This window comes from Hemibagrus wyckioides, linkage group LG27, assembly GCF_019097595.1.
Source record: "Hemibagrus wyckioides isolate EC202008001 linkage group LG27, SWU_Hwy_1.0, whole genome shotgun sequence".
Lineage (NCBI taxonomy): Eukaryota > Metazoa > Chordata > Actinopteri > Siluriformes > Bagridae > Hemibagrus > Hemibagrus wyckioides.
In genome coordinates, this window is record NC_080736.1 from 17,606,731 (window position 1) to 17,619,558 (window position 12,828).

General features: G+C 43.4%; 1 protein-coding gene across 10 annotated transcripts in view; it reads left to right on the forward strand.

The window, feature by feature from the left end:
* The window catches only part of cacna1ab (calcium channel, voltage-dependent, P/Q type, alpha 1A subunit, b), a 101,425-nt gene that overhangs the window by 34,987 nt on the left and 53,610 nt on the right, over nucleotides 1-12,828 (forward strand). For 7 of the 10 annotated variants that reach the window (XM_058381940.1, XM_058381932.1, XM_058381939.1 and 4 more), the window contains exons 10-28: nucleotides 2,029-2,067; nucleotides 2,204-2,290; nucleotides 2,457-2,633; nucleotides 2,746-2,858; nucleotides 3,181-3,293; nucleotides 5,082-5,213; nucleotides 6,304-6,376; nucleotides 6,481-6,598; nucleotides 6,672-6,739; nucleotides 6,876-6,982; nucleotides 7,106-7,238; nucleotides 7,525-7,823; nucleotides 7,921-8,177; nucleotides 8,284-8,419; nucleotides 8,554-8,683; nucleotides 8,769-8,828; nucleotides 8,929-9,035; nucleotides 10,957-11,056; nucleotides 12,671-12,828. The exon at nucleotides 12,671-12,828 is cut by the window's right edge and continues 3 nt beyond it. In XM_058381940.1, coding sequence (XP_058237923.1) covers nucleotides 2,029-2,067; nucleotides 2,204-2,290; nucleotides 2,457-2,633; nucleotides 2,746-2,858; nucleotides 3,181-3,293; nucleotides 5,082-5,213; nucleotides 6,304-6,376; nucleotides 6,481-6,598; nucleotides 6,672-6,739; nucleotides 6,876-6,982; nucleotides 7,106-7,238; nucleotides 7,525-7,823; nucleotides 7,921-8,177; nucleotides 8,284-8,419; nucleotides 8,554-8,683; nucleotides 8,769-8,828; nucleotides 8,929-9,035; nucleotides 10,957-11,056; nucleotides 12,671-12,828 — 2,407 coding nt within the window. The remainder of the gene's footprint in view (nucleotides 1-2,028; nucleotides 2,068-2,203; nucleotides 2,291-2,456; nucleotides 2,634-2,745; nucleotides 2,859-3,180; nucleotides 3,294-5,081; nucleotides 5,214-6,303; nucleotides 6,377-6,480; nucleotides 6,599-6,671; nucleotides 6,740-6,875; nucleotides 6,983-7,105; nucleotides 7,239-7,524; nucleotides 7,824-7,920; nucleotides 8,178-8,283; nucleotides 8,420-8,553; nucleotides 8,684-8,768; nucleotides 8,829-8,928; nucleotides 9,036-10,956; nucleotides 11,057-12,670) is intronic. The other 3 variants (XM_058381937.1, XM_058381941.1, XM_058381942.1) reach the window with 1 other exon arrangement.

Consider the following 12,828-nt stretch of genomic DNA (forward strand, 5'->3'; position numbering starts at 1 on the left):
TACTCTACTCTACACTACACTACACTACACTACTCTACACTACATTACTCTACACTACACTACATTACACTACTCCACACTACACTACTCTACTCTACACTACACTACTCTACTCTACACTACATTACATTACACTACTCTACACTACTCTACACTACACTACTCTACACTACACTACACTACACTACTCTACACTACACTACACTACACTACACTACACTACACTACTCTACTCTACACTACATTACTCTACACTACACTACATTACACTACTCTACACTACACTACACTACACTACTCTACACTACTCTACACTACACTACTCTACACTACACTACACTACACTACTCTACACTACACTAGTCTACACTACACTACACTACTCTACACTACATTACTCTACACTACACTACACTACACTACACTACACTACACTACACTACTCTACACTACATTACTCTACACTACACTACACTACACTACTCTACACTACACTACTCTACTCTACACTACACTACATTACACTACTCTACACTACACTACTCTACTCTACACTACACTACACTACACTACACTACACTACTCTACACTACATTACTCTACACTACACTACACTACACTACTCTACACTACACTACTCTACTCTACTCTACTCTACTCTACTCTACTCTACTCTACTCTACTCTACTCTACTCTACACTTCTCTTCACTACTCTACTCTACACTACACTACTCTACACTACTCTACTCTACACTACACTACACTACACTACACTACTTTACACTACTCTACTCTACACTACACTACACTACACTACACTACACTACACTACACTACACTACTCTACACTACACTACACTACTCTACACTACACTACACTACTCTACACTACACTACTCTACTCTACACTACACTACATTACACTACTCTACACTACACTACACTACACTACACTACACTACACTACACTACACTACTCTACACTACACTACACTACTCTACACTACACTACTCTACTCTACACTACACTACATTACACTACTCTACACTACACTACACTACACTACACTACACTACACTACTCTACACTACACTACACTACACTACACTACACTACTCTACACTACACTACACTACACTACACTACACTACACTACACTACACTACACTACACTACACTACACTACACTACACTACACTACACTACACTACTCTACACTACACTACTCTACACTACTCTACTCTACTCTACACTACACTACTTTACACTACTCTACTCTACTCTACACTACACTACACTACACTACACTACACTACACTACACTACACTACACTACACTACTCTACTCTACTCTACTCTACACTACACTACACTACACTACACTACTCTGCTCTACACTCCTCTACACTAACACTACACTACACTACACTAAACTATACTACTCCACACTGCATTATTCTACAATACACAACTCTATTCTGCTCTACCCACCACTACACAATTCTACACTTCACACTACATCACACTGTGTTTCTACATTAGTTTGCTCCACATTATGCTACACTTCACTACTATACACTACAACATTTCACTACAGTACTCTACCCTACTCTACCCCACATTACAATACTGCACACCACACTGCATGACCCTACTTTATACTACTTGACACTACTCTATTTTACACGTCTATACTCTATTGTACACTACTCTACACTACTCTACTCTTCACTACTCTACAAACACACAGATCTTTTCTATTACTGCTTTTATTCAATAAGGCAATACATGTTTTATGAACTGACTATACACCATCATGCTGAAGGAATCAAAGTATCCTGGACTTTACCTGCTGCTAGACTGTGATGCATCTAGCCACTCATGAAGCAGCAGCACAATAAATAAGATCATGCAGGTCAAGTGCTTCAGCTAATGTTCAACCATCAGAATAAAGAAAAAGTCTGATCTCTTTGACTTTAACTGTGTCATTGAAACACCTTAACCCCCCCCCCCCGTCTCTTTGCAGAGGAAGTGATTCTGGCTGAAGATGACACCAAAGGAGACCGTATGAATTTTATAATCCGTATTATAAACATGTTTTTGTTTAGTTACCTTATAATTGTTTTTTTATTTTTTAAGTGTTTTAATAAATTTTTTTTTTGTTATAAGAATAATGTGTTTGTGTGTGTGTGTGTGTTCAGGCTCTCGCCGCAGACCCACTATAAAAAAGAGTAAAACTGACTTGCTGAACCTGGAGGGAGGACAGGATCACATGGGGGATGCAGTGGGTGAGAGAATAACACACAGTATACACTGAGAGAGTAGAGCTACAGCGCCCCCTTCAGTCTTCATCTGTTATTGCTTTCATTCTGCTTCACACCTGGTTATAATCATAAGGGAAGTGTGTGTGAAATTGATGGCAGTAGTAGCAAATGTGTGTGTGTGTGTGTGTAGGTCTGAAAGCTGATGGCTCCAGTTTTAGCAAGAAAGAGCGCCGTTTCCGTATCCTTGTACGTAAGATGGTAAAAACTCAGGCATTTTATTGGACCGTCCTCAGCCTCGTTGGTCTGAACACACTCTGTGTCGCTGTTGTCCACTACGACCAGCCTGCACTTCTGTCCAAGTTCCTGTGTAAGTGTGTGTGTGTGTACTCTGTACACATGGTCAGGATGTGATCAGTGTTATAAGTGAGTGTTGTGGGTTGTGGTTTCTCCTAATTTTGATTGGTAAAATCTGACCCCAGTGTATGCAGAGTTTATCTTTCTGGGTCTCTTCATGATGGAGATGCTGATAAAGATGTATGGATTAGGGACGAGGCCGTACTTTCACTCCTCCTTCAACTGTTTTGATTGTGCTGTAAGTGTCCCTAAATTGTGATCTCTCTCTCTCTCGCTCGCTCGCTCTCTCTCTCGTTCTGTCTCCCTCCCTCTCTCTCTCTCTCTCTCTCTCTCTTCCCCTCTCTCTCTCCCTCTCTGTCTCTCTCTCTGACTCTGTCTGTCTTTTCTCTCACTCTGTCTCTCTCTCTCTCTCTGTCTCTCTCTCTCTCTCTCTCTCTGTCTCTGTCTCTCTCTCTCTCCCTGTCTATCTGTATCCTTCTGAAGTGGCATTCAGGTATTCTGTTGGTGTATATTTTGAATGAATGATGAATGATAGATGTGTGTGTGTGTGTGTGTGTTAGGTGATTGTCGGCAGTATATTTGAGGTTTTCTGGGCGATGATAAAACCCGGCACTTCATTTGGGATCAGTGTTCTGCGAGCTCTGAGACTGCTCCGGATCTTCAAAGTTACCAAGTGAGTGTTTGTGTGTCAGTTTTCTGTACTGTACTGTTGTGAGTAGTGTGTGTAGTGTAGTGTGTGTAGTGTAGTGTGTATAGTGTAGTGTAGTGTAGTGTAGTATGTGTAGTGTAGTGTAGTGTGTGTAGTGTAGTGTAATGTGTGTAGTGTAGTGTAGTGTGTGTAGTGTAGTATGTGTAGTGTAGTATGTGTAGTGTAGTGTAGTGTAGTGTAGTATGTGTAGTGTAGTGTAGTGTAGTGTAGTATGTGTAGTGTAGTGTAGTGTAGTGTAGTGTAGTATGTGTAGTGTAGTGTAGTGTAGTGTAGTGTAGTATGTGTAGTGTAGTGTAGTGTAGTGTAGTGTAGTATGTGTAGTGTAGTGTAGTGTGTGTAGTGTAGTATGTGTAGTGTAGTGTAGTGTAGTGTAGTATGTGTAGTGTAGTGTAGTGTAGTGTAGTATGTGTAGTGTAGTGTAGTGTAGTGTAGTGTAGTGTAGTGTAGTGTAGTGTAGTATGTGTAGTGTAGTGTAGTGTGTGTAGTGTAGTGTGTGTAGTGTAGTGTAGTGTGTGTAGTGTAGTGTGTGTAGTGTAGTATGTGTAGTGTAGTGTAGTATGTGTAGTGTAGTGTAGTGTAGTGTAGTGTGTGTAGTGTAGTGTAGAGTAGTGTAGTATGTGTAGTGTAGTGTAGTATGTGTAGTGTAGTGTAGTGTGTGTAGTGTAGTGTAGTGTATTATGTGTAGTGTAGTGTAGTGTGTGTAGTGTAGTGTAGAGTAGTGTAGTATGTGTAGTGTAGTGTAGTATGTGTAGTGTAGTGTAGTTAGTGTAGTGTAGTGTGTGTAGTGTGTGTAGTGTAGTGTAGAGTAGTGTAGTATGTGTAGTGTAGTGTAGTATGTGTAGTGTAGTGTAGTGTAGTGTAGTGTAGTGTGTGTAGTGTGTGTAGTGTGTGTAGTGTAGTGTAGTGTGTGTAGTGTGTGTAGTGTAGTGTGTTAGTGTAGTGTAGAGTAGTGTAGTATGTGTAGTGTAGTGTAGTATGTGTAGTGTAGTATGTGTAGTGTAGTGTGTGTAGTGTAGTGTAGTGTGTGTAGTGTGTGTAGTGTAGTGTAGTATGTGTAGTGTAGTGTAGTGTAGTAAGTGTAGTGTGTGTAGTGTGTGTAGTGTAGTGTAGTGTAATGTGTGTAGTGTAGTGTAGTATGTGTAGTGTAGTGTGTGTAGTGTGTGTAGTGTAGTGTAGTGTAGTATGTGTAGTGTAGTGTAGTGTGTGTAGTGAGTGTAGTGTAGTGTAGTGTAATGTGTGTAGTGTACTGTAGTGTAGTGTGTGTAGTGTACAGTAGTGTAGTGTGTGTAGTGAACAGTAGTGCAGTGTGTGTAGTGTGTGTAGTGTAGTGTGTGTAGTGTAGTGTACAGTAGTGTAGTGTGTGTAGTGTGTGTAGTGTACAGTAGTGTAGTGTGTGTAGTGTACAGTAGTGTAGTGTGTGTAGTGTGTGTAGTGTACAGTAGTGTAGTGTGTGTAGTGTACAGTAGTGTAGTGTGTGTAGTGTGTGTAGTGTACAGTAGTGTAGTGTGTGTAGTGTAGTGTGTGTAGTGTGTGTAGTGTAGTGTGTGTAGTGTAGTGTGTGTAGTGTAGTGTAGTGTAGTGTGTGTAGTGTAGTGTGTGTAGTGTAGTGTGTGTAGTGTAGTGTAGTGTGTGTAGTGTAGTGTAGTGTGTGTGGAGGACATTAGTGTCCTTGTCTGTGGCTGAATCATGATGATTAAATCTGTCTCTACCTGTCTGTTTCTTCCTGTCTGTCTCTACCTGTCTGTCTCTCAGGTACTGGGCTTCTCTGCGTAATCTGGTAGTGTCTCTGCTGAATTCCATGAAGTCCATTATCAGCCTTCTTTTCCTCCTCTTCCTCTTCATAGTGGTGTTCGCTCTTCTGGGGATGCAGCTGTTTGGGGGACAGTCAGTACCCCCAACACACACACACACCCCCACACACACACTCACAGACACCCCCCCCGATACACACACACATGCTTACCCACCCACCCACACAGACATGCACCCCCCACACACATACACTCACCCAGACACCCCCCCACACACACACCCACACACTCACCCAGACACCCCCCCACACACACACTCACCCAGACACCCCCCACACACACACCCACACACTCACCCAGACCCCCCACACACACACACACACTCACCCACCCACACAGACACACTCACCCAGACACACCCACACCCCCCACACACACACCCACACACTCAACCAGACACACTCACCCAGACACACCCACACCCCCCCCACACACACCCACACACTCAACCAGACCCCCCCCACACACCCACAAAGACACACTCACCCACCCACACAGACACACTCACCCAGACCCCCCCCCCACACACACACTCACCCACCCACACAGACACACTCACCCAGACACACCCACACACACACACACACACAGACACCCCTCCCACACACACACAATCACCCAGGCACACCCACACTCACAGACACACACACACACACAATCACCCAGACACACCCACACTCACAGACACGCACACACACGGACACACACACTCACCACCACCCCCACCCCCACTCACAGACATGCACACACGTCTGTGGGTCACACTCACCCACACTCTCAGACACACTCACCCAGACACACCCACAGACACGCAGACACACAGACACACACACACACTCACCCACACACACACACACACATACACTCAACCAGACATACCCACACACATACTCACCCAGACACACCCACAGACACACACACACTCACCCACACTCACAGACATGCACACACAAACTCACCCATGCACCCACAGAGGCACACACACACAGAGGCACACACACACCCTCAGACAGACAGACACACACACAGACACCTCCACAGACACGCACCCACTCACACACACACGTACCCACACACACAGACACACACACACATTTTCCAATATTTTGTCACACTGTTATCCCACATAATGCAGCCGTGTGTGTGTGTGTGTGTGTATTCAGGTTTAACTTTGACCAGGGAACTCCTCCTACAAACTTTGACACCTTTCCTGCAGCCATCATGACTGTGTTTCAGGTGAGAGAGACATCTGTGTGTGTGTGTGTGTGTGTGTGTGCTTTATAAATTCCATAAAAAGTAATCTGTCATGGGGTGTGTGTGTGTGTGTGTGTGTGTGTTAGATCCTGACAGGGGAGGACTGGAATGTTGTGATGTATGATGGGATCCAATCTCAGGGAGGCGTTCACAAGGGAATGATCTCCTCTGTGTTCTTCATTGTACTTACACTTTTTGGCAACTGTATCCTTTACACAGTTTCACACACACACACACACACACACAGCATTTGAGGAAAAACCTTAACTCTTATCAGACACACTGCTGAATGTCTTCTTGGCCATCGCTGTGGATAATCTGGCTAATGCTCAGGAACTTACCAAGGTGTGTGTGTGTGTGTGTATTTGGGGTTTGCCTGTTAATGTGAGTGTGTTTGTCTGTGTATGTTTGGATGTTGGCTTGCCATGTATTTGGCTGCATGGGACCTGTGTTTCTGTGTGTGTGTGTGTGTGTTCATCAGGATGAACAGGAAGAAGAGGAAGCCACCACACAGAAAATTGCTCTGCAGAAAGCTAAGGAGGTCGCTGAGGTCAGCCCACTGACTGCTGCCAACCTGTCCATTGCAGCGTGAGTCTCTGTCCAGATCACTCCTCATGAGTTTACACAGTGATCACCGCTGTAATTGTACAGGACATCTCTCCTGCTGTGTGTTTGTGGAGTGGATCACATGGAGGCTTCTGTGTTTCTCAGTAAGGAACAGCAGAAGAACTCAAAGCCTCCTAAGTCGGTATGGGAGCAGCGCACCAGTGAGATTCGCCGCCAGAACCTGATGACCAGCAGAGAGGTGCTCTACAACGAACTGGACTCTGAAGACCACTGGAAGGTCAGAGACAGTGTGATGATGTTGATGGGGATGACAAAGAGGAGAAAGAAAGCTAGGATAAGTCACAGATTAGAGACATAAAGATTAGAGTGATCAGTCATGTGGACAGTGAGGGATGTGAGGAACGTTTTTGTGAAATATGGAGTTAAGTCCAAGCTCAGGGAGCAGGTGAAGGTCAGATGTGAACATGGGACACAATCAACACCTTCACTGCACTTCTCCTAATTTAGCATGCTAAAGGAATGAAGTTGTCGATAATAACTCTCAGTGTTTTTGTTTCATCCAGCAGACAAATTTCCGTAACCATCCTGACATGAAGACACACTTAGATCGCCCCCTGGTGGTGAACCCTCAGGAGAACCGCAACAACAACACCAACAAACCCAGACCAGAAGAACTAGGACAGCATGACCACCATATCTCCCCCCCACCAAGTTACCAACCCCGCCCACGCCACAGACACTGCCCACACACCCAGGAGGACAAGGACAGGAGGCATAGAAGACATCATCACAGTAACCATGGAGACAGGGAAGGGAGGAGGGAAGGGAGGAGGGAACGGAGCGGCACACGTCATTCAAGGAAGTAAGTGTGTGTGGAATAAACAACCCTCATGTATCATTCAGTTACAGTTACTGCTGTCTCTCAATGCTTAACTTCTGTCTGTCTGTCTGTCTCTCAGTCAGTGCAGTGAGGATGTGGATAACGTAAGGAACAACAGCATGCTGATCCTTCATGACCCAGAGCTCCGCCTCCATCATCCATACAACCCATATGACGCCTATGACCCTGAGCTGACCAATAATGTGCTGAACCTGAGGGGGCGGAGCTTACCAGACAGTCTCCTCATCCTCACTGACCCGATGAAGAGCCCCAGCAAAGAGTTTATAGCCATCGACATGCAGCCGCTGTACCCCTCACTCATAGGCCAGCTGCAGGGTGTGTGTGTGTGTGTGTGTGTGTGTGTGTCTCTGTGAGAGTGTAAAGACACTTTAACTCATCTATGTGTGTGTGTGTGTGTGTGTGTGTGTGTGTGTGCATATAGTGAATAAGAATGCAAACACTGAAGCAACTAAAGATGGTGAGAAGAAAGAGGAGGATGATGATGGTGGAGGTGATGAAGACGGTCCCAAACCCATTCCTCCGTTTAGCTCTTGCTTTATCATGTCTCCCACCAACCCGTAAGTGTGTGTGTAATAGTGACAGAGCACAAACACATGGCTTTGTGTCCTTTGTTTATTTTATATTTTTTGCCTGCCAGTAAAAAATATATCCTATTTTCCGTGTGTGTGTGTGTGTGTGTGTATGTTTCCAGGTTCCGTAAATGCTGCCACTACATTATGACTCTGCGTTACTTTGAGATGTGTATTCTGTCTGTAATCGCTATGAGCAGCATCGCTCTTGCAGCAGAAGATCCTGTCTGGCCTGAGTCACCTAGGAACAATGTGAGAACGAACACACACACACACACACACACACTAGTGTAAAGTTGTCGGAGTGTGCGTTGTGAATGTGTGTGTTCTTTTACAGGTTCTTCGTTACTTTGATTATGTCTTCACTGGTGTCTTCACTTTTGAGATGCTGATTAAGGTACAGTGTGTGTGTGTGTGTGTGTGTGTGTTTTCTCCTCTCTGTGAAATAAATAGGGAGTATGTTTATAAAGTGTGTGTGTGTGTGTGTGTGTGTGTAGATGGTGGTGCTCGGCATGGTTCTTCATGAAGGAGCTTATTTTCGTGATCTCTGGAATTTTCTGGACTTTATAGTGGTTAGTGGCGCTCTGGTGGCATTTGCCTTTTCGTAAGTATATACACCCCTTAATCTGCCCCTTTTAATCTACCCCTTTTAATCTACCCCTTTTAATCACTCAAGTCTGTTGGTATTATTGTTATTATTACCACTACTTTTTTTTAGCCAAAGTGGAATACAGTGTGTGTGTGTGTGTGTGTGTGTGTGTGTGAGGGAGAGAGACTGTTCTCTGTCTGTCTCTCATACTGATGTTTTTTCCTCAGCGAATCTCCTTTCCTCCGTTTTGTCCTTCTGTCTCTTTTTGTCTTTCTCTTTTTGTGTGTATATTTGTGTATGTGTGAGTGTGAGTGTGTGTGTGTGTGTGTTTGTATCTGATCCTCTCCCGTGTCTCTGCTCTGGTACCTGAACAGGAGCATGTCTGGGTAAATCTATTCTTCTTACTGTTGCACGGCAACCATCCAGCTCGTGTGATTGGCTGCTTTCTCTTTCTCTTCTCCTCTCTCCATCATCCCTTCTTCATCCACTCTGTTCCTCTCCCCTCCATCTATGAGGCATTCATTCTTCTGGCATTTCCCGAATTTACAGATGCAATGAGCACATTACTGAACGGTGCACACACACACACACACACACACAGTGTTAGAGCTGAGTCAGGAGAGAGGAAGTGATGGACTATTGATCAGTTGGCACATTGCCAGACCTCCTCACTGCCATCATGGCTGACTGAGTTTCTCTGAATTAACATTATTTATGGACATGTTTACTTGGAATTGTTCTGTAGGTGTTTTATTTTATTCTTCTCTTCTGTAGCATGTTCTACTGAATGTTCCAAAAGCTGACACAGCAACTGTTATTCCTCCATGAACTTTATTATCTTCCTCAATCAAACCATTCTCACATGAAAATGTAATATACTGAAAATCAACTGTTTATTAGGTACACTCAACACTGACATGGTAGTGTGTGTGTGTGTGTGTGTGTGTGTGTGAGAGAGAGATTTAGCAGTGATGTTGTTGATGTTTCACTGCTGGTCAATCAGAACTGGACATTAATGAGGCTTCCACTGCCATCGTTATAAATTCTACAGGCTTTAATCTCAGTAATCAGAATAAACTCTATCTGCAATTTTTCTTTTATTAAATGAAATGTTGCAGTTTTTAGCTTAAAAGCAGTTTTCCTCTTGGGGATTTACCCAACAGGATATTAGTAGCCCTATGTACCCCTTAACCCTGCGCTCTCCCACCTGCCCCTAACCTCCTGAACCCTGCCCACCTCCTACGTAACCTGGCCCCACCCCACCCCCAACACAACACCATGTCAGTGTCACTTCTGTACTGAAAATAAACTGATCCCTTTCTGCTCACTGCTGCTCCTGTGGAGGGCTTCCTCCCGCTGAGAGACGGGTAACTAATCACCTGAAATGTGATGAAATGAAGGCTCAGTGTGTTATATACTGTAACAGACTGGTGATATATGGCAGTATATTCCATTTTCCTGCAGGAATACACAGTAATCAAAGTCGGTGAAGCGACAAAGTCGACACGTGAAGTGTGTTTTGTCGTAGAGGAACGTCTCACTCGTCTTTGTCTCCTGGTTTGAGCTTTTCTGAGTTCTTCTGGGAACAAAACAGAGTTTTACCTGAACATCACCCCCACCTCCACAATCACCATTAACACAGACCCCTCCCCCATCCCCAACACTACTACAGAAGAAAGAAAGAAAGAAAAGAAGTGAGGGATGGCTGGGCATTGCAGCAGGAAATGCCTGTTCATGATGATCTAACAGTGCTATGCTAATGGAATGCACAAATCAGCTAATGAATGTCTTCTTTATTTTTAACATTCTATTAGAACTCTACAGAAGAAACGTGTTATTAATTATGCACAGTGACAGAGTCAGTAAAGTTGCTGTTCTGAGTGTCTATGTATTTACTGTGTGTGTGTGTGTGTCTGATACATCCTCCATCCTGAAGGGGAAGCAGTAAAGGCAAAGACATCAGCATCATTAAATCCCTGAGAGTGTTACGTGTCCTGCGGCCGCTCAAGACCATCAAACGTCTCCCTAAACTGAAGGTAAAACTCCACACCTGAAATAGAGGAGCAGCTTCTACACCTGAGTTACAGCTTACAGTTATTACTGCAATTACTAGTGTAGCATCACATCTCTGTCTCTAAAAATGGAACAAAACACAATCATGAACAGATAGTAATTAAATTAACAGATATATTACAAAAGCATATATCTGTGTGTGTGTGTGTGTGTGTGTGTGAGTTTCTGATGGAGAGTGAAGATTCAGTTAGCTGCCAGACCTTCATGTTCCTCTTAAACACAGCTCATGTTCCTGTCTGATATTTCCTGTCTGATACTTCCTGTCTGAGGATCAGAGTGAAGTGTGTCTCGGATTCTGCTTGCTGTTTACAGTCTCTCTGTTCTCTGGGTTTATTAGTTTTTGTGTGTCTTCCTTGCTCAGTCTCTTTTTGTGATCCAGTCTGTATTTCTGTATTTCATCGCAGATATTCAGCTGAGTTTTGTGTTCAGATTGCTTTGGGATTTCAGCTTTTCACTCTTCAGTGTATATGATCTTTACCTTCATTTCAAATGTATTCAGTCTGGATTTGGGGAGTGTGTGTGTGTGATCAGTTTCCTCTTCTATTTTGTTCCATTTGGTTTATATGTTCTTTCTTATTTAGTGAGGGTCAGTGGTTGGGGTCATTCTGCCTGACCTTGGTGCCAAATTGAATCAAATGCTTCCTGTGTTGTGGTCAGTAAGGAAGTGTATGAGTCTTTTGTTGATGATGCTGCAGATTACACAAATGCCTCTTTAAAACTGTTTGGGTCTAATTTGTCTCCACTCTTAAAAATGGACATTATGTCTCCTTTACCCCAGCCATTAGAGAAATGACCCAGTTTCAGTATTTTTGTCCATTTGCTTGTTTGTTTTGTAGGGCCTGGATTTTATTGGTCAGTTCTTTCTCTGTAATGGGGAAGTCTAGTGGGTTTTGGTATTTACAGATTGTATGTTCCATATGGATCATTTGTTCATAGATTTGGGTTTGTTCTGGATTTATTTGTATTTTGCTGTAAAGCTGTTGGAAATGATTTGCTGCGATGAATAGCTGCTTGTTCGGGTTGTTTTTTTATTCAGAAAATGCCAACTGTCCCAGAAACGATTAGAATTTAGAGACTCTTCAATACTCTGAAGCTGATTTTGGACGAACTGTTTTCTCTTCCTTCTGAGTGTATGTTTGTAAAGTTTAAGTTCATGCTGTAGATCCATGTTGTTTGGTTCTTTGTGTTTTTTATTAGATAAATGTCTTCATTCTTTCCCCATAGTTTCATAGTCCATATCTAACTAATTTTCTTTCTCTTGTTTGCTGAATGAATTTTATTAGAGACTCTGAGGTTAGATAATGTTGCCAAATAATCCAATCTGTCATCAAATATGTTCTCCACAGGCGAGGATAAAAGTTATTTAGAAAGTTTTCTATACGTGAACAGACTTTTGGGTGGCTGATTGCTGACACCTTTTTTTTTTTTTCTGTGCTGTCAGTCAGTAGTGTTCTCTAATCTCACTCGGGTTATTGGGCCGTGAATGAAGGATAGCGCATGTTAGTGTTCTGTGCTTTTGAGATGCACTGTAATTAGGCTTCTCTCTCTCTCTCTCTCTCTCTCTCTCTCTCTCTCAGGCTGTGTTTGATTGTGTGGTGAATTCTCTGAAGAACGTTTTGAACATCCTGATCGTCTACATGCTCTTCATGTTTATCTTTGCTGTTGTGGCTGTGCAGCTTTTTAAAGGCCGATTTTTCTGCTGCACAGACGAGTCCAAAGAGCTTGAGCGTGACTG